This window comes from Podarcis bocagei (assembly GCF_964188305.1).
Source record: "Podarcis bocagei genome assembly, chromosome: 6".
Taxonomy (NCBI): Eukaryota; Metazoa; Chordata; class Lepidosauria; order Squamata; family Lacertidae; genus Podarcis; species Podarcis bocagei.
Genome location: NC_138130.1, coordinates 41134594 through 41154615, shown reverse-complemented (window position 1 = coordinate 41154615; position 20022 = coordinate 41134594). Strand labels below are relative to the sequence as shown.

The 20022-nt window shown below is 38.4% G+C and overlaps 1 protein-coding gene across 2 annotated transcripts in view; it reads right to left on the bottom strand.

Annotated features, from left to right (window-relative positions):
- REPS2 (RALBP1 associated Eps domain containing 2) overlaps positions 1-20022 on the bottom strand; it is a 94145-nt gene that overhangs the window by 56793 nt on the left and 17330 nt on the right. For both annotated transcript variants that reach the window (XM_081198112.1, XM_081198111.1), the window contains exons 2-9: positions 9219-9342; positions 8198-8346; positions 6863-6989; positions 5153-5250; positions 4021-4159; positions 2531-2594; positions 1601-1743; positions 305-396 (exon numbers count right to left, since the gene is read on the bottom strand). In XM_081198112.1, coding sequence (XP_081054238.1) covers positions 305-396; positions 1601-1743; positions 2531-2594; positions 4021-4159; positions 5153-5250; positions 6863-6989; positions 8198-8346; positions 9219-9342 — 936 coding nt within the window. The remainder of the gene's footprint in view (positions 1-304; positions 397-1600; positions 1744-2530; positions 2595-4020; positions 4160-5152; positions 5251-6862; positions 6990-8197; positions 8347-9218; positions 9343-20022) is intronic.

Sequence of the window (20022 nt, the reverse complement as noted above, 5' to 3'; positions counted from 1 at the left end):
ACATAAAAAAGACATGTGGCCATAGCTCAAAAACTTGACCTGATTGAGCAAAACCAATGTGATTTTTGGATTCAGCGCATCAGATTCATCCTAAATCAGCTGAAAAAACGCAGACAACAAATTTGTTGTTGACCAGTGTTATCAAACGGTTAAATCAGTCTCGTACAGGATACAAAGTTTCTCTCTCTCTCTCAACTGTTTGTTTTAAAAATTAAAAAATAAAGTTAAATTAAATTTAAAAGAAGTGACAAGCAAAACAGAGGTGCATTTTTAAAAAACACACCAGCAGGTGAGTTTTTCTTACTTCAGTCCTACTGAAGTCCCTCGTTTGTTGACTTGCTGCCAATGATTCTGAATAAGAATTCAAGACACGATCACTTTTAGGCTGAAGAGGAGCTAAATGGAAAAAAGATAGAAAAGCAAATAAGTCCTTGCATTAACTTTTATGTGAACTGTGAACATTTTCTGTGAACTGCACCACTGTATTAACGTTATTCTTTAATATATTGTGTGCTATTATTTTACAAGTACTTTTTACTTTAAAATGCTCTTTTATTCTATTCCAGGGCTATGGACATGCCATTTTTATGGAGGAAAAACTATTGATTTTTATTTGGGGGCACTGGGGGACCTGTGGCCCTCTGGATGTTTCTGAGCTCCAACTCCTAATACCCCAACCACTGGTCACGCTTGCTGGGGCTGATGGGAGTTGGAGTCCACCAACTTCTGGAGGGCCACAGATTTCTTCACCCCACTATGGGCTGCTGGGGGGACAACTCCACTAAAGTTAGTTTCATATTCTAGGGTTCCTGGTTTGTTGTGCAAATAAAGGACTGTGTTCTTAGAACAAACTCTGGATGTTTAAACAATGCCATTTCATAACTCACTGATTAGTTTTGAAATTGACTGGGAAATCTGGTTTGCATGTAATGCTAGAAATCTTGGAAACTGAAAATAACTTTCTTCTCTCCCCCCCCCCCCACTTTAGTTTTCCATTAGTATCTGCTGCTCTGGGCTGTTACTGGAGTCCAAGGGTTACACACATGTGAAGGTGGTGGATAGCTTGTGTTAAGGACTCTGAGTGAGAGGCAGGGAAGGGAAGACTTGAGAGCTGGGAGGGTCCACCACTTTCTGTGTGAGACAAGGGTTAAGAGCTACCTTCAAGAGAGGACTCTGTGTTTTCTCTTCTCTGTCTTTGGTTTTGTTTGTGTTTAGAATAGTTTATTTTCTCTTATTACATTATGAAAAAGTTTTAATAAAATCTTATTTTAAAAAAGAAAGAAGAAATTAATTCTGGTGAAGATATCCTCCTTGTAGTGTAAGAGGAGGAGTGAGATGAGTGCTATGTTCACACAAATAGCACTAAACCATGGTTTAGTGCACAATCATCAATGCATATCATCAATGTATTAGTCAAGCCAAGCACATCTTTTATGCTGTTGTTAATTCTGCTAAGCTGGTTCCTTCAGCTCTGTCATTTAGATGCAATTTAGAGCCCATCTTTTCCCAGAATTGTACCTCAAAATAGACATTGGTTAAAATGCCATTTTAATCAACAGATTTTTTTAAAAAAAACAACCCACAAATACTAAAGCTTCACCTGCTTGAAAACAGTCAGGCAGCAGAGTCTCTGGCAAGGTGTCCGGCAAAAGATAACCATTTTTCCGAGCAACAACAAGGTGAAAGGCGGCACAAAACTCTGGTAATGTCAGTGCTCCATCACAGTCTACATCACTTAGCTCCCTGTGAATAAGATAGCTGAGTGCATTATTGAAATAAAAATCTTTGTTTGCATGCACAATATATATAATTGTGGGGAACGCTGCTTTTGAGTTATGGATTTGTTTTATTTTGACATTTAAGATGTTTTTCTTTAAAATTTATCTCATTAAACCATTGTAATTTTTCTTTAATACATTCCTTTTCTGAATATTTTAATGTCTATCTATATCTATTATCTATATATGGCAATGCTCCTCCTTACAAGTTTAGAAATTTAATAGGATTCATATAAAACTGAAGTTGCAGTGGGCCATATGCAATGTCAGCTAGATAGATTTCTTTAAAAAAACAACAGGGTAAGGCCTCATTAGTAAAGTGTTGATGAATTATGCAGCAGTACTTTTTAAATAAGTTAGGTATTAATTGGGTTTCAACTGATAAGCACAGCTAGAACTGAAGCTTATGATGTTATCTTAACTATTCGGAATGTATGTTTATCTGAATCCATTTCACAAAAATATCTGTTGAATTATTGTGCTAATTATGTTCTTTAAGATATTCTTCTAGTGTGCATTGCTGTTCAAATCTCTCTAGTCCTGCTGAGAAGGGACAGTATCTCTACAAAGATAACAAGCATAAAATAAAGATCAACATACACCCTGCTGTGCCTGGACCTCAAAGTGATTTTGATGGGAGCAATTACTGTGATTTCTTTAGAGATAAATTCTAAGAAGTATGAAGAACTTTCAGCCACAGTAGTTTCTCTTACACACAATAAAATTAATCTGAATTACAAAACAGTACTTACCATATGTGCGAAAGCTCAGGGATTGGCAGCTTAGATTTTGTGAAGAAGTTCTTAGCCACAGAGCCTGTCAACAGAAATGGCTTGTCAACACACAAGAAAATGTGAACAACACATTTTCCAAAGCATTTCAATATAAAGAAATTACTCAAGAGTACTCTTTACTATGCAATGCTATTTAACACTAGACATGTTTGTTTGAAATATTTTGCTCCAATATCACTATTCTAATCAGAAGACATGAACATGTTGTTGGAGGAACTGGATATGGAGGAAGGGGTTAATTTCTTTTATAGGCACAGACTACTCCATGTATGAGATAAAGCCAACAGGAGAAATCTCATCTGCATGTGTGACTGTGGTTGCTTTTTTGGGTTTGTAAAATCCTGTTAAGTTTAAATTCTGGCCAAGGGTGAGAGGCATAATACACTTTCAAATCTTCTGGAATATTCCAGAAATGCAACAACATGCCTAAAGAAAATCTCTTGGAATGGGACTAATCTTTAAAATTAATAGCACAGCACAAAAAGCTCAGCTTCTTATTCAGCTGATTTTTTTGCTCTAAATTGAACTAAATTGCTCAGAATCGGGAGTGCTCAAACCCCAATTTCCTAGTTCCAGCATCACAACAAACTGATTTTTTTTTAAAAAAAACAGGAAATATTCAATAAAATCAGGTGTGCGAAGTAGGGGTGGAAAGGGAGACTCCTCAAGGGTGGTTTGTTGGAATGAAAATGCAATGTATGAAACACATGCAAGGAGGGGAGGACAGGACACAGACAGGGACACACACACACACACACAGAGAGAGAGAGAGAGAGAGAGAGAGAGAGAGAGAGAGAAAGAGAGAGAGAGACTGCTGTTACTGCTTGCTCATCCCTCAAGTTGCAACCTGTTTTTCTTGCCAGAAAAAAGAAGACAAGACATAATTGTCTACTTCAGAGACAGCTTTGGAAATGGCCTAGAGATGCATGGTCACTATATTACTGTTTTCATGCAAGGAGATAAACTCCCTGAAGAAATTACAAGTTTAATGTGATGTGTAAAGTCCCAACTGAGTATTTTTTGAATCACAACTACATTTATAAGACATAATTAAAATGCAAGTTAATAATGAATAATTTTAAACTTATTAAATAAAAACATACAAGGAGTAAAAAAACCAAATGGCAATTGTACCATAACATATCTCATGTGAAAACATTCTTCACCTATGATTGAATATCTTCTACTGAACGCAGTGGAATTTTAAAGCATTTAACTTTGTCTGGATCATGCACGATATATTATTGAGATATGTTTTTAAAAAACAAACAAGAACACAGTAACTCATTTGTGACATTAAAAAAAGGAAATAAGAGCCTGTGCCCATATCCATACATACAAAACACCCAAAACACTTATTAAAAAATCCAAGAGGCTTGCACTTCGCCTGTGTCAGTTCCTTGTCCTTTTACTCTAGCCTTCCTTGCTGTGCATACAATGAACATTACCTGAAATGAAAGAGGTCAGGTCAGGTTGTAGGGACTTGAACTGATTGGTGTAATATTCTCGTTGCTCCTCAGTTATTCTCCAGGGGTCATCTGAGTAATTACTACTGCCGTCCTGTGGTTCTCTCTCTACTGAAAGAGACTTCGGGGGGGGGGGCAAAGCATCATTTTGAAAGGTAGAGAAAATGCTGAGGTGTCTGAAGTTTCAAAGTATTGAAGTTGCTTTGTTCTTACTGTGTAGTTCTTTTTAAAAGAAATTGATGGGGAAGGCCTGATTTCAATAATAGTCCTGTTGGGTTTACAATAAATGCCTTTATTCATAGGACTATAGGAAATGTTACATACATCAAACTAAATCTGTATGAATATAAACACTGGACTGACTCGAATGTAACACCAAACAATGGTTCAGTATTATGAGAATTAGCCTAGTTGTGCCTTGGATTCATGCAGTTCTGCCCTCTTCATTCAGCACAACCATAAGGAGATTGGAAGCTTTTGCTTCCATTTTTTATTAGGAACAGCTTGCCCTGAACCCAAGAAACTGTGAATAATCGTAAGTATGGTTATTGAAATCAGACTTCTTCAAACTCATTAAATTCTAGTCCCATCAATACAATGACATGAAACTCAATCCATATAACTGCTCATGCTGCATTTCATTAGTAAGAAGTCCTCACTTTACCTTTGATCCATTGGAATCACACATAAAAAACAGAATCTAGAGTTCACACATTTCATTGTGAGTTTGTTTCAACCGAGCCCCTTCTCTACTTTAAATGCTTTCTAGGAATCAAATTATTCTTTTCCCACAGGGGAAAAAATGGCACCCAGAAGCTGTCCATTATATTATAATATTGTGTATCCATTTGACTGATTTTATCATATGCTGCATGTGCCCTGAGAAAGGCAGCTAACAAGATTGCGAAACAAACTACTGTCATACATCCATATTAACCTGTGGTAGTTTTCTAGTGAATGCCACAGTTTGAGCTATAGGGTAGATCTGTTTGTGGCTACACTCAAGATTATTTCAAACATTATTGATCATAAAATCATGTTGATTCTCAATAATTATTTCAGGCAACATTGCTGTTTTCATTTTAAACATCTTACATCCTAAGTAGTTCATTACCCGAATGAGAGATGAATGTGGTGGAACTGATTTAGACCCATAATTCCCTGTAGTTGGTCCATCTTGTTGGACAGCAGTATGTCTAACTTCATATGAACCTATGGAAAATTAAGGGGAAAATAAAAAACTGAATACTTGCTAATGTTGTGCAAAATCAAAGATGACAAAACATATATCATCCTTCAGTCTCAAAAAAATAAAATAAAAACACAATCACACCTCCTATGAAAGGTCTCTATTACCCAAATCCTTCACTTATGTTAAAGCCTGATTCTAAAAATGCTACTGCTCATGCTGTTGACTATTGACCAAATACTCACTTACTGTGTTGAAATGTGATTTTTTTAATCCACACTAAAAGCATAACATCTGACTTTTTGCCTAAGTATCCTATTGCAGAGAAGGAAGCAAGTGCTCTTTCATGAGACATGCTAACATCAAGAAAAACATAAATGAACAAGGATTCATTGATGGAAGCATAAGAGTTTGATTCAAAACAACTAAATTCAGTGTTAGCCAAGAGTAAACACTGGTATTGCCAACTAGGGAGAACTACACACCATTTTGGAGGCATCTTTCACTGAAACCACAAACGCTTGCATCCAAATATTGAATCTGAACATTCAACAGTCTGTTACGTCTTGTGCAAGTAAAGAATGAGACCTAGAATTTAAACGGAACTGTAGTTCATTAAATCACTTAAAACTGGAACCCTCTTGAATGGAATGGGCCCTTCAAGAGGAACAGGGCATTGAAAAGAATAGCAGCTCTGCTCATGGAAGGGGACTCGTCTGATTTTCAGCCATTTCTCCTTTCCTCTCCACCCCACAGCCCAGAAAAGGTTTTGCAGTGGTGAGATGCTGCTGGGGAGGGGATGTAGGGGTGTTACCTGCTGCCCATTCTTCAGGATCTGGATCCACCTTCCAGCCACTTATCTGGATCCTAGCTTGAATTCTACCAAGCTTTATCAAGACACCAACAAAAATAGGCAGAACAACTGGTGTGTATGTATACAGAATCCATGACAGAGCAAGTGTCACATCTAATGCTGTGCCAGCCGGCTGAGGCCAAGTTACAAGGTTTGTGTGATGTGCCTCCGCACTTCTATTTCTTCTTTTTTTAAAAAAAATCCTCATTCCACTGGAAGGCCATTACTACACCCGGAAGACTGCACTCAGTGGTGAAGTTGTTCTCAATTCTATCCACCATAACTTTAAAATGGGTTGATTTACTAAAGTATATAAAGAAACAGGCACATCCTTCCTCCCAATCCCTCCTCCTCCCTGAGATTTCTCATTACCTGTACTTAGGTAAGTATAAATCCCTTATTCATTTGGATGTTCACATAGTGTACCGTATCCTATATTTATCTTAACAGATTTACCCAAAGTTGTCCATGTGTTGCCAGCAGGACATTCATTATTTAACTGTTGAATAAATTCAATAAAGTACTGCTTTTGTTCAACAAAATCTATTGCTACAATAACCCCCACCACACCCTACATTGAAAAGGGTTGAGAATATAAATCTGTAAACAGATGCTTATTCTAATTTAAACTGATTCTCAGGAAGAGGAAGACAAGGCCGAATAATGAGAAAGCACACAAATCAAGTCAGTTTCTTTTAAAAGAGATGTAATTAATTTATGAAATTGCTGGGCTGCTTCCGTGCTTTTATGATTTGATTACTCCAAAGCAGACCTCATCTTACCTCCATGCTGCTGCTCAAGCCCACTTCTCAGGACACCATATCCATAACTCAAGGGAATCCTCTGGTAGGTTGATGGAGAAGCAGGAGGTGAATCAATGGGAGACATAGGAGGAGACTTTGCTTCTTGCTTCAAAATAATTTTTTAGAAAAGAATAAGGACTTTGAATGCTGGCTGTTCCATAGTCAAAGTGATTTCATCTAACCACAGTAGAATATTAAATTGTAAAAATAAATAAATATGCCCACATAAATCCTCCTCTGCAATTTTTGATATTGCTGAACACTCAAGATTTCATGCCAATATCTGAGATTCATTGTTACATGATTTCATGATCTGATATTTGACAGATGACTTACAACAGTACGATCATATCTGACTGTACTTGACACTTGACATGGAACAGTATTTATTACCTGATATGACTTGATAGCCAATAGGGCCTATCTATCAAGTGAAAAACTACTGACTCTCAAAGAATGTCAGTTTCAAGCAGAGATAAAACTTTGAAATCATTAGTTTTTTAATTTGAAATTTGAGTGCATTGGACAGTCTCCTGTTTGGTTTTTGTTATCATATGAAATAAATTAACAAATACCACATAGGAGACTTTCTAAAGTACTTGTTTAAAATTTAAAATCTAAATTTTGATGATTTCAAAGTCTTCTTTCTTGTCTGTCTGAAATTGGCACATCACATATTCACTCTTGCCCAGTTCATAGTTCAAGAAAGCACAGGGATGACCATTAGCAAAATTAATGTGTTGAAAGACCTCGGCGTGGAAAGGTGTTGATACAGCTAGCCTACTTTTTATTTTTTATTAAAAAAAACAATGGCCTGCTTTTTATCCATTAAAGGAGCTGGCAAAAATGGGGTCAAGTGCTCTGTTCTGACTTCCCTTAGCCCTCATATGAGTAAGATATAAAAGGGGGGGGGGCGGAATACAGGGCAAGTAGTAACTTTCAATGGCAAATTTGCTAGGTGGCTACAGCTTTTGTGTCACTGTATTCCACTGGCCTTATAAGCAATTGGCAAAACACATACATTGGACCTGGAAGAAAAGTCTGTAGCATTGACATTCCATAGAATAAATTGTATTCCATTCTAATGGCTGAGCAATTTCACTTTTTCGTCTCAGTTAACACATCTGGACCATTAAAGACTATCTGCAGTTCAAAGAGGCAGCAATCAATTGTAAAAGCCAAATAATCATGCTGATAAATAATAGTTTACTTTAATGAGAAATCTCAACAGTCAGTGTGTATAGAAAATAAAAATAATCTAGTGCCTTATAGTCAGTTGTGCACCAAAATTTCTACTTTGCAAAGGGCCTTTACCTGCTTTTCTCCTCCATCCAATCTTCTGGAGCAATTTTTTTCAAGTGTTGCATGTGGAATCTGAAATTTAGTTCCATGAGCTTCTGCTGGATGACTGTACCTTACATCACTATCAGTTTTCAGTGCCATAAATCGAGGCAAGGGCAATTCTTAAATAAATATCAGAAATAAAGACAAAATAAAATTTCATGGAACTATGCATATTGAAACAAAGCTCCCCACCACAAAAGTCAATTTAACACTAAGCAGTGTTAAAAGAGAATAGAATTCCTATACAAAAGTATACTCATACTCAAAACACAATCTATAGCCGCATTGACTGACCAGGAAAAGTATCTCACAATATAAGAATTTCTAATGGGGTACTTGTACATGATATATAAAAATGAAATTTGGTATACATGGCGATTCAGTGAGTAGAAAAGTGCAAAAGAGTGGACATTTTTGCATTTAGCAACTTAACGGAGGATTTCACGTTTGCCTAGAGACTGGTTTGTGGAGTACTACAACCCTTGTTGCCATGAAAAGGATTCTCCCTAGTAAGTGTGAGTAAATATGCATAGGGCTGCACTGTTAATCATGAAGTTAATCTGTCTAGTGCAGGTATAACTCTCAGCAAGGTTAATGAAAACTATTGTTTGCAATCCTTTTCGAAGCATGGCTTTACAGCTGGGATAATAGTCCATATTTAAGCATAGTCTAGATATATGAGCATAACACTTAACAGTGGTTAAGTATAGGAGAACAGCTTTAAAATCATGTAGCATTTTCCCATTCATTATACAATACATCCTACACATTCACTGAATTTAATTTATAGTTACTATCTCAAATGGGGTTTTAGAATAAACACCAAGGAAGACAACTAGGGTTTGAAGTTCAGGGAAGTTTTTTATGTGTGACATCTTAGTGTATTTTTGGTCTTTGTGAAAGCTGCCCAGAGTGGCTGGGGAAACCCAGCCAGATGGGTGGGGTACAAATAATAAATTCATTATTATTATTATTATTTGAAAACAGTTACCATTCTGAATGCTTTCGATCCGTACTGGGAGGCCAGACTGCGCGGCAGCGATTAGCTTCACAGCAGCATAAAACTGAGCACGCCCAAAATAGCCAACACGTTTAGCACCACACAATTCTGTAATCTGAAAGGAGAGAAAGGGGTGAAGGGTGATGGGAGACAGAGTTCAAATAATTAAAACACTTAATGCTTTCAATGTAAAAATTAGTTGGAGATGAAACTGTAAAGATGCAAACTACTGAAGAAAAGCTGGAATTGTGTTTGCAAAGAGACAAACTTCTGGTGCAGGCATCTGACCTACATTTGACACCCCAAAAGGCTAACATTCCATTGCAGAGGCAGTTTCCCCATATCCTCCCATTCACTCATTACAAATATACCTTCCCTGACTAGAGACTGTGCTACACATAATCTATCTTCACACAACTCAGCTCTTTTGCCCATCGTTAGGGGGAACAGTAATCCTTGTGTGGAATACCTGAATATTGTATATAACCAGTGGGAAGCATGTAGAAAAGTTTCTTCTTTTTTAAGGAAGAAAAACAGATGTTGAGCTACAGAAATTTCCCTCTCACTCAATTTAGTCAGGAAGAAAATGTTTCCTCAAGAACAGGAAAAAAATGTTTCATTAGATGATTTCAAAAAAATTACTGTCCCCCAGTATTAGGAGTCCTTTGGCTGTCAAAATAGTGGGTCCAATTGTCAAGAAAGAGGTTTCTGCATGTGCTGTTGAGGGAAATGAGGGGCAGATGGGGCTCATCAACCTGGGAAGATAGCTCATCTAGGAAAAGTAAAACTCTGATGCCACTGCCTTTTGGCTACACTCATTAGTGAGAAAAGCTTCAGGAGTAAACCTTGAGGTACAACCCATACCTGTTGCCTTGTGCAACATTTTTAGGAAAAGAAAATGCTAAGGAGCAAACCCTGCACAAATCCAGAGTGGAGTCCCTAAGACAGTTGGATGGTGCCTTGTACGCTTCCTTCCAGCAACTCCTGCGGCCAAGCTGGTGCTAAATGTATTTCTCTGATTTCCTTTGGACAGCATCAGAGAGGCTGAAGGGGGGTATTGTCACCTGAGCAGCCCAGGACAAACCTCCATATACACTGTCCAGGCTTCCACCATGGAGAGATCACTTTGGCGCTGCAAACACAGCAAAAATTAACATGGGATGCTGTCAAAGGGACTCCTCTTGAAGGAAGGGAACCTTTGGAAACAACCCATTATCTTCTAAAGCAGGGATTGCCAACATGGTGCATGTGGGTGCAATGATGACCTCTATGCCACTCGCCCCACACACTGTCCCGTTGGTCATGAGGTGTTATGGGGTGGTTACTTTTTTCTACTGTTAGAAGAGTTGACACTCTTTCCCACTTCCTTTTCCAGATCTATGCACTTTTCAAGGCTCAGATTAATTCTACTGGACATCACTTTTACCCTGATCCCTTGGGAAAGCAACTTGTGTTTGTGCATGCACTTTATTTTTGTTTGTCTTGATGGGGGCAGGGCAACCTCTGTTCTGTCAAGTGCACAACTAGCAGCACCATAAAGGGGAACAGCTCCTCCTTAGATTCTTCAAGATTCCACTATTTAAAATTAATCAGAGTAAAAGCTGATGAATCCTGCCAATCCTAGCCAGATCAGACTGGCTAATCACGTAGGTGAGAGGAGCAAAAGCAACCGTTTCCTGACATTATCGTTCTCGGTTTCTTTTAATAATAGTTTTTCATCAACTACAAGACAACTTAAAAACTCACTCTAATTTTTATTATACAGTCTCATGACTTAAAAAGTTAACACCTCCAACAGAATTTTTGCTATATCATCACTTTGCCATAAAGACTTCTAACCTTGCTGAGCGCAATAGAGCAACAACAGCTGTGGTGAAAAGATATAATCACAGAACAGGATAAATGCTTATATTTTTATAAAATAAAAAGGGTGTATGGTCTCTACTCTAAAAGGCCAACATCTGATAAATACTTTCAGAAATGCAGTAAAACTTTTCCTGTTTGAGCTGGCAATCAACACAAATATAAAAACACATATCCAATTTTACTCTAATTGGGTATTGTGCTTTATTTTTAACTGTTACCCTTCCTGAGCACAGAAACAGAACTAAAACATTTTCAAGTGTGTCATAACTAGTTTCATCGTGGAATTTGTGGACTACTATGGAGAACAATATTGTACAAGCTTTGACGCCTGTTGCTGTTGTCCTGTTTTTCGCTTGCTAGGAAACAAATGACAGAGTGAATTTGTTCACATCCAAAATGTTTTTGGCTTCTGCAGTATTTTTTTTTTTAAGCATGTACTAATCCTGTCACAAGTAGCAGAGTACTTCATTAACAAATGTACTTGGGATTTGGTAAGCAAGTTAAAGCATTCTTAAAAACAACTACTTTGAAGAGAGAGAAAAAGCTAGTGGTCTTTTTCTTTAAGTTTTACAACTGCCAGCGTAAACACTCCTGCGATAAATAGTCCAAAGTGCTTTGTCCCAAAACACAAGGTTCCAATTCTGGTGCATCAATCAAATTATTAACTTGACAATTCCAAGTGGGTTGACTGCTTTAAGGTCCCAAACAGAAAACAGGATGTGTTGCTGGGCTCTTGTGAGCCATTCTTTTTCATCTCACTAACCTTGCTTCAGCTACAACCTTGTCTAAAATAAACTCTGAAAATATTGTCACCTTTACATCTACAGAACTACTTGAGTGGCAGGTCAACAGAAACTGATGGGCTATTACTGCCTATAAACACTAGCCTTGGAGGATTCTTTTTCTCTGCTAGGCCACTCTGGTGAGTCCAATCCAGAACCCTTCCTTTTCCCTCTAGAGCAGGGGTAGTCAACCTTTTTCTATCTACCACCCACTAATGCATCTTTCTGGATGGTAAAATTTCCTTACCGCCCACCAGTGCTCAATGGAAGGAGGATTCAGCTTGTGCCGTAGAACCCCCTACCGCCCACCTAGAATCCTGAGACGCCCAGTAGTGGGTGGTAGGGACCAGGTTGACAGCCCCTGCTCTAGAGCTAGAGACACTTGGGGTCGGGGGACGGGGAGATTGTTCAGGAATGTACAACATCAGAATGAAGTGCTGGGCTGGCATGAGAAATAACTAGATCACAGATATGCTCTGAAAAAATCTTTCTATCAACCCTCAGGACCTTCTAAAAACAATATAAGAGCATTAGTTGAATCCTCTGCTGAGAACAGCATACATTTCAGATTGCTGCTGGAGATGAATGTGGTGTGATAATACCATGATACACATCACATGGTATTTTCTACTAGAAAATATTTCAGACACATCATTTTCAAGTGGTAAAATATTTCCACTCTGACAGCATTTGAGTATTTTATTTTGACACCTAAGGGATTACTGTAGTCCTTTTTTAATGTATTTATATTTTTGTGCCAATGTTATTCTTTCTGATGTGATACTACATTCCGTTGTTTGATTTGTGTTGTGCACCACCTAGAGGACTAGATAATTAATAAATGTAAACAAATGAAATATCACTGATAAGAGAAAGTGAGAGCAGCTTAAAAAAAAGAAAAGCATTTGAAGCATCAGCTCACTAGGCAACTTTCACCACCACAGCCTGAAATTACACTGCATCCACAAAAAGAGTGGCGAATATCCTGTGGCCCTCCAGAGGTCGTTAAGACCCCAACTCCCACTATCCCTATCCATTGGCTGATGGGAGTTGGGAATCCAATAATTTCTAGAGGGCAACAGGCCATCCACCCCTATCCTATAGTCTCCCAACCCCCAATAAATGTTCATACTGGTATCTGACTACACTGAACCACTTAACATCCTAGGAAAATGCACACTGTAAATGTCTAGAATTTAACATGATCTTAGAATGCAGGCTTGTGAATTTATCTTCCTGAGATAAACAAGAGGCTAACATGCAACCAGAAACTGTAATTAGGAGAGATTCAGCTGAGCTTGCTCTATTACTAGCCCAAGCCCAAGGGAGTGAAAGGAAGAGAAAGAAACTCTTGTTTTGGGGAAAACACTGTTAAGGCATCCTCCTCAATTTTCCTGTTTCAGTTTTGTATTTGGCCAAGTAGCTCCTTCCTGTCTAACTTCTAAGAACACAGCAAATATAAAGTAGATATTACATATATGTTCTTCAGATACATTTTGGTGTAGGATTGTAGGAAATGGAGACCAATGTACACATGAGAAGCAGCTTTTGGATAAGAAATAGCTTCTCTGTTGTTGTTGTTGTTGTTGTTGTTGTTGTTGTTGTTGTTAGTTACCACTACTAGCTGGTGATTTGGCTAGGTTTGCTTTTAAAAGAAAAACACACTCAGCCTTAACCTAAGGCTAATTGCATTTTTATAGACACAAACATTTAACTATATAACAGCACGATGTCAACATGTCAACTCACAATAACTTCCGTTGATTTCAGTGAGGCTTAGACTGCATAAGCATTACTAGATTAAAACACAGCTAGGTTGCTCTTTTTTCAATTTGGATCCATGCTGGCTTGGAAAAACACATCAAAGTAAAGCATTTCATTTTTTTTAAAAAAAGGAAACAGGATAGATGTAGATTGTGGTTAACGTTGTGTGTACACAACTTCATGAACCTGTGGTGGGAGTGCACTGGATGCAGAGTAAACAGGAGTGTGTGCACAGTATTAGCCATATAAATAGGTATAGGACTGCAGACTGAACAGGACTGACTCACGAGTCACAGAACATATTAGCTCAAATGTCTTTGTGAAGCAGACATCCTCATCCCATTTCTTGATTGGCACAGTATCCAATCAAATCTCCCCACTCCTGCTGACTGAAGTTTATGTGGGAGGAAAAGACAACAATATTCTTACTCTTTTGTATTTTCAAGGCATCCACTCAAGGAAATACTCATCAATACCTATCAAGTAAACGGAATGGGTGATAATATTTATGATCATAGGAGTCCAGTGCTTAGGTATTGCGTCCGATAAATGTATATATTTCAATCTGCATTCAATGTTGTTTCTTTATTTCCACCCCCACTAATTTCCCCTTACTCCACAGGATCTTGATAGGCTGTCTGGGGGCTAAGTGTTCTTTAAAATGGAGGGTGGGAATCTAGAAATGCAGTAGAAATAAGATATAGGTTTTTCAGAGCACATTTATGAGCCCTGTGGCTTAGTAAGAGCATGTTTTAAGTTGAGGATGAAAAGATATGTCATTAGCACACACTACAGTGGTACCTCAGGCTACGAACAACCTAGCCAACGAACTTTTTGGATTATGAACACTTCAAAATCGGAAATTAGTGTTCCGGTTTGCGTGTTTATTTATTTTTTGGATTGCAAACGTACTCCATTTGGGGCTGCACTTCCGCTTGCTCTGCTCTCCCAGCCTCGAGAGGTGCACCTTCCCCCGCCGGGCACAAAGCACCAGCTTGGGAGCGAGCGTAGAGCTCAGCCCGGCAGCAGCGGTGAATGAGGGAGCCACCTCCAGCCCAGAGCAGTGCACCGCAAGCCCCACACTTCACCTACTGCTTCCTCCAGATCGCCCCGGTTTCCAGAACCAGGCTCCCCGCTCACTCTTTCCATAGCTATCTTCCCACTAGCAGAGCGATCCCCGACTCTCAGCAGAACAGAGGCGAGGAGAGGAGAGGCAAGCAGCGGTTGGCGCCAGCAAGGTTGGCCCTCCAAGCGGCTGCCTCGCGCTCTGCTTCTAGGTCTCTCTGCCGTGGAAGCGCTGATTGCAGGCAAACGGAATGGCAGGCGTGTGGCTCTTTGGGCTCCCTGGCTCCAGCTGCCTGTCTGCGTTGCCGCACCAGGCCCGCTCTGGGAAGGAGGGAGGCGGGTGAAGCAGGGTTCTCTCCTGCCTCCATCGCAGCCTGACGGAGAGAGAGATCGGGGAGGGCAAGCCTGACTGACCCTGGAGACAGGTGGAAAGGTGACCATGGGATGCGCAGGACGGCGTGAGCAGGATGCTGGTGCCACCGCTGCAGTAAGGATTTTTATACAGTGGTACCTCTGGTTACATACTTAATTCGTTCCGGAGGTCCATTCTTAACCTGAAACTGTTCTTAACTTGAAGCACCACTTTAGCTAATGGGGCCTCCTGCTGTCGCTGCACCACCGGAGCACAATTTCTGTTCTCATCCTGAAGCAAAGTTCTTAACCCGAGGTACTATTTCTGGGTTAGCGGAGTCTGTAACCTGAAGCGTATGTAACCTGAAGTGTATGTAACCCGAGGTACCACTGTACTGGATAGTAGATTGCAGCCTGGTCTAATGCTTTCGTTTTATGGATCAATGGCCTTGTTAGATAGTAAAATTCATGTTAAAATGTTATAGGGGTTGTTTTTCATCATCTGGAACGGATTAATCCATTTTCCATTACTTTCTATGGGAAAGTACACCTTGGTTTAAGAACGCCTTGGTTTAAGAACACTTTGGTTTAAGAACAGACTTCCTGAACGGATTAAGTTTGTAAACCAAGGTACCACTGTACACTGCATTTGTTAAAAATCCCTCTTTCACAGGAAGGAGCAAGTCCAAAGGCTCCATCCATGAGTAACTTTAACAGAGAATAGCCTGACAAACAGGTCGGGACACGATACATAGAAATATTTTAACTATGAGACTTGTTCCACCTGTTACTCCACATTTATGATCCTGTGAGACAAATCTTGAATACATTTTTAAAAGCTCTTTAATTTTTGCATGCATACACAAAACCAATTCTCAGATGAGAAATTGTTTTTTTTAATGTTTTTGCTTAATGAGTAACTTTGTCATTTATGAAGTACCCAGGTCTCATATGCATATTTTTTTTAAGTCAGCAACACTACAAACTGAGATATATGAATCATCAAAGTTATTAATTTAGCTGTTGTGTCCCCTTGGCTGCTGAAAGACCCCTAACAGTTCTGGGTACAACTATTCCCATACTGCTGGGCAGAAATACCTCAGCAGAATACCTTTTCAAAAGTATCCCATGCTCCTCACTCAAAGTCAGGAAATAAAATGGGAGGAACTATCTGCCCGCATCCCAAGACATATGTAGATTAAGTAAAGATCAGATCTTAGTAATGCAGTAGTTTATTCCCCACTGTAATAATGGTGCAAATAATAGAAGTGAAGTAATTGATATTGAACACACTGCTGCACTTTGAAAAGCTATTTGCAAGAATACTCCCTTACAAGCTATCTCCAATATCAACCTGCCCATGCTTTAAAATCAGCAGATGAGGCCCTCCTGGTGGTCCCCATGTAGGATGAGGTACATGGTGAATGTGCCAGGAAAACTGTGGTTTTTTTAAGTGGGTAAAGGATTTGGGCCAGACTTTATATAAATTATTCTCAAAAATAAGTGTTCTAACTAAATTTTGAAATTTTGGAATAGAATGGATAGAAAATGAAGTGAATTATTTAAGTCCCAATCTCCTTCTAAAAGCAGAACTTGCAAAAGTGGAATGCCAACATTTCTTATCTTCCTTGTCTTGAGTGCATATAATTAGAAGAAGAAGAGAAGAGGAGTTTGGATTTGATATCCTGCCTTTCACTCCCTTTAAGGAGTCTCAAAGCGGCTAACAATCTCCTTTCCCTTCTTCCCCCACAACAAACACTCTGTGAGGTGAGTGGGGCTGAGAGACTTCAAAGAAGTGTGACTAGCCCAAGGTCACCCAGCTGCTGCATGTGGAGGAGCGGAGACGCAAACCTGGTTCCCCAGATTACGAGACTACCGGTCTTAACCACTACACCACACTGGCTCTCCATAATTTTAAAATCTCTAATTAGTAAATGGAATAGACAAGATGGCAGGAAAGCAGGGACAAGAGAGTCTGATCTTCTCTAGCAAAGATAAGAGTTCCTCACACATACAGTATGCCCCTTTAGATTTAATAGAATTTAACAGGACTGGATTTAATAGAATTTATTACAGGATGATTCCAAGGTCTTAAAGATTAAACCATTTGTGTGCAGCCTCATCAAAATGTGTCAAGATTTGTGAATCTCTGGTGATGCTGTGAGCTTTCCTGTTTTCCTTTTTATCTTCTTCTGCTGGCTTCATGCTGTAAGCATTTTTATATCTAATTGTTTTAACTTCTATTGTAAGCTGCACAGAGAACTTGTGCTAATGGGCAGCATATAAATGTACTTTAAAAAATAATTTAGTTATTTATTTGGGCCAAACCACATAACTTAAATACAACTCTTTCAGGTGAGTCAAGTTGCCTGCTACTGTTTCTGCAGCACTGAAAAACAAAACAAAACAAAAACTCCCTTATGTTTAAAATCACATTTTATGATGTTAAGACCAAAGCTAGCAGATGTTAGCCTTTTTCACATTGTTTATAATTTATTCAGTATCAAGGTGTGTTATGCTTCAGCTCTTCTTAATTTTAAAATCCTGTTGGGTCTATTTGTGAAATGCTGCATTTTAGAGAGCTCAAAACCTTTGGTTCCAAAAGGACACTACAATGCAAGGGATGAGGAAGAAGGGAAAAAATCCTATCCAACACAATGCATATCTCCCTCACATTTTCAGAGAAAACACACAGACACACAGTGAAACCTAGTTGTCTTCATTTTGGTCAGAAATTCAAGAGCAAGAATGAATTTGCACCCCAGAAGACCTTATACCACCGCAAAAGTGCATTGGGAACATTTCCAAACCAAACTGACCTCAAAAACTTTGACACCATGCAGAGGAAATTGATTTTCTACAAAAGCTATGAAAAGGATTAGTCTCAGATTTAGGCCAGTAAGAGATTTATATTCCATTTGGGCCCAGATATATAACATGATGCAGAAATGAGGGCAGTATGGAGGAATATTTTCAATAGCTTTCAGCATATAAGAAATTAAACTCTTGAGAGCAGAGATTTATAAAATAAAATTGGTAATATAAAGCACAACAATATTATTGGGGCTTTCCTTTACAGTTATTCCTTTAAACATAACATGAAAATGTAATTTTCACAACCACAGTCCAATCTGCAGCTACAGAAAGCAACCTTTTCACAGGCGAGTTATATCATCCAATTAGTTTTTCAAAGTGACTGAGAAACTTCCACCCTTCAAAAATAAAGAAAATGAATTGGTACTCCATTCCATCATGGATGATTCCATTTCAGTGCAAAATATCTCCAACTTTTTCTTTTTCTTTTACTATAGTTCTTTTAAACTTGGCCTATGATAATAAAGTCAGGAGTATTGCTTCTGGATGGCAGCCAAGGTTGGCTTTAGGGGCAAGCAGCATGTGACTACAGGAGAGAAACGGCTGGAAACAGCCACAATCCTTTCCTCAATTGGGAAGAAAAACAAACCTGGAAACACTTACCAGATGTTCCATTGTTTTGTTGGAAATATGTGACATATTACAAGTTAAAATGTGAATAGGTTGAAGCCAAAGGATAGCATTATTTATTTTAAAATGTGAGGCGCTATACAGTACCTGGATATTGAGCACATATTTCTAAAGTTATGAAGCAACATCTTTTATATACTGTAACAATGAAGACAGACATAATATTTTAAGACATGGTAGAGATTGCCCTGGAAACACATTCATTATTTTATCTTGGAGTAAGCTCTGTAGATAAATGTTTTGGCACATTTCCAAAGGGTTGTAGAAAAGTCAACTGAATATTGGCTAGCGTCTGCAACAATATCAGCATACTGCCCTACAATTCCTGACCAGCTTTATAACTGATTTTAATAGAGTTTTACTTTAGTTTAGTAATATGAAGAATGAATTTACATGCTACTTTAACATGGCTTCTTAACAGGACCATCACCCACATGAAAAAGGGAGATGCAAGACTAACAAGCTAAGCCAATGCATTGATTTTTTTAAAAAAATGTATGTAAGCTTAGGCATTTGATTGGTCCCCAAAAAATATTTTGGTCAATCGACCAATAAAAATAATAGTTAGTTATTTTCTAAACATTCATACTATAAAAACTAATAAGATAATCAAACGCAAGTTTCATAATTATGCCAACTACAAAACAAAAAAAATTAACTGTTGTTATGAAACAATGGATTGGATCCAAAAATGACTTTCCAGTAGTGGAAAGGGATTTGATCCAGTGGAGACTCTGGCAAATGTCAGAAAGGAAGGGCAACATAATCCAGATGCAGCCACAGGATTATCTCTTTATGGAAGGATGGCCAGACAATCAGATAGACAAGAGACTTTCTCTGTTGTGGGTTGTCACCAGGAAATGACACAAAACATTGCAGCAACTCGAAGGATAAGTAGAACTAATGTCTTCACAGCCCAGAAAGAATCACAATTTCTCCGCCCTGTCAGTAGGTCTTCTGTATTCACTCCAAAGTTACAGATAGAGAACAGTTGCTCCAGAAGGTAAATGTAATGATGTTATTTTGGAAAGTTATCTGTCCTGCAATAATCCTACAAAACGTTGTAACTTGTATAAGTATACAAGATACAGAGAAATAAGACTATAGTGGTGGTGGTGTTTTTAAATCCCAAGTAATACCTGTACGACTTCCAACAATTTTAATGCAACAGATTTGTCTACCTTTGATATACAATTTTGATCTCAAAAATAAAAATTTGTGCTCCTCAGATAAAGAGGGGGGGGGGTTGTACGTGTGTGTGTGTGTGTGTACATACCCCTAACCATAGGGAAACATAATTAACATTTAGTGGTCAGCGACTCTAATATAACTTGATTATGTGTGTAAAGTCTTTTCAAGTATATACACATATATACGTATTCATTATTTAAATGGTCTTACATTCTCGGTTTACTAGGATACATGAGAAAATAGGACTGTAGAAATATATAATTTCTTTTGTG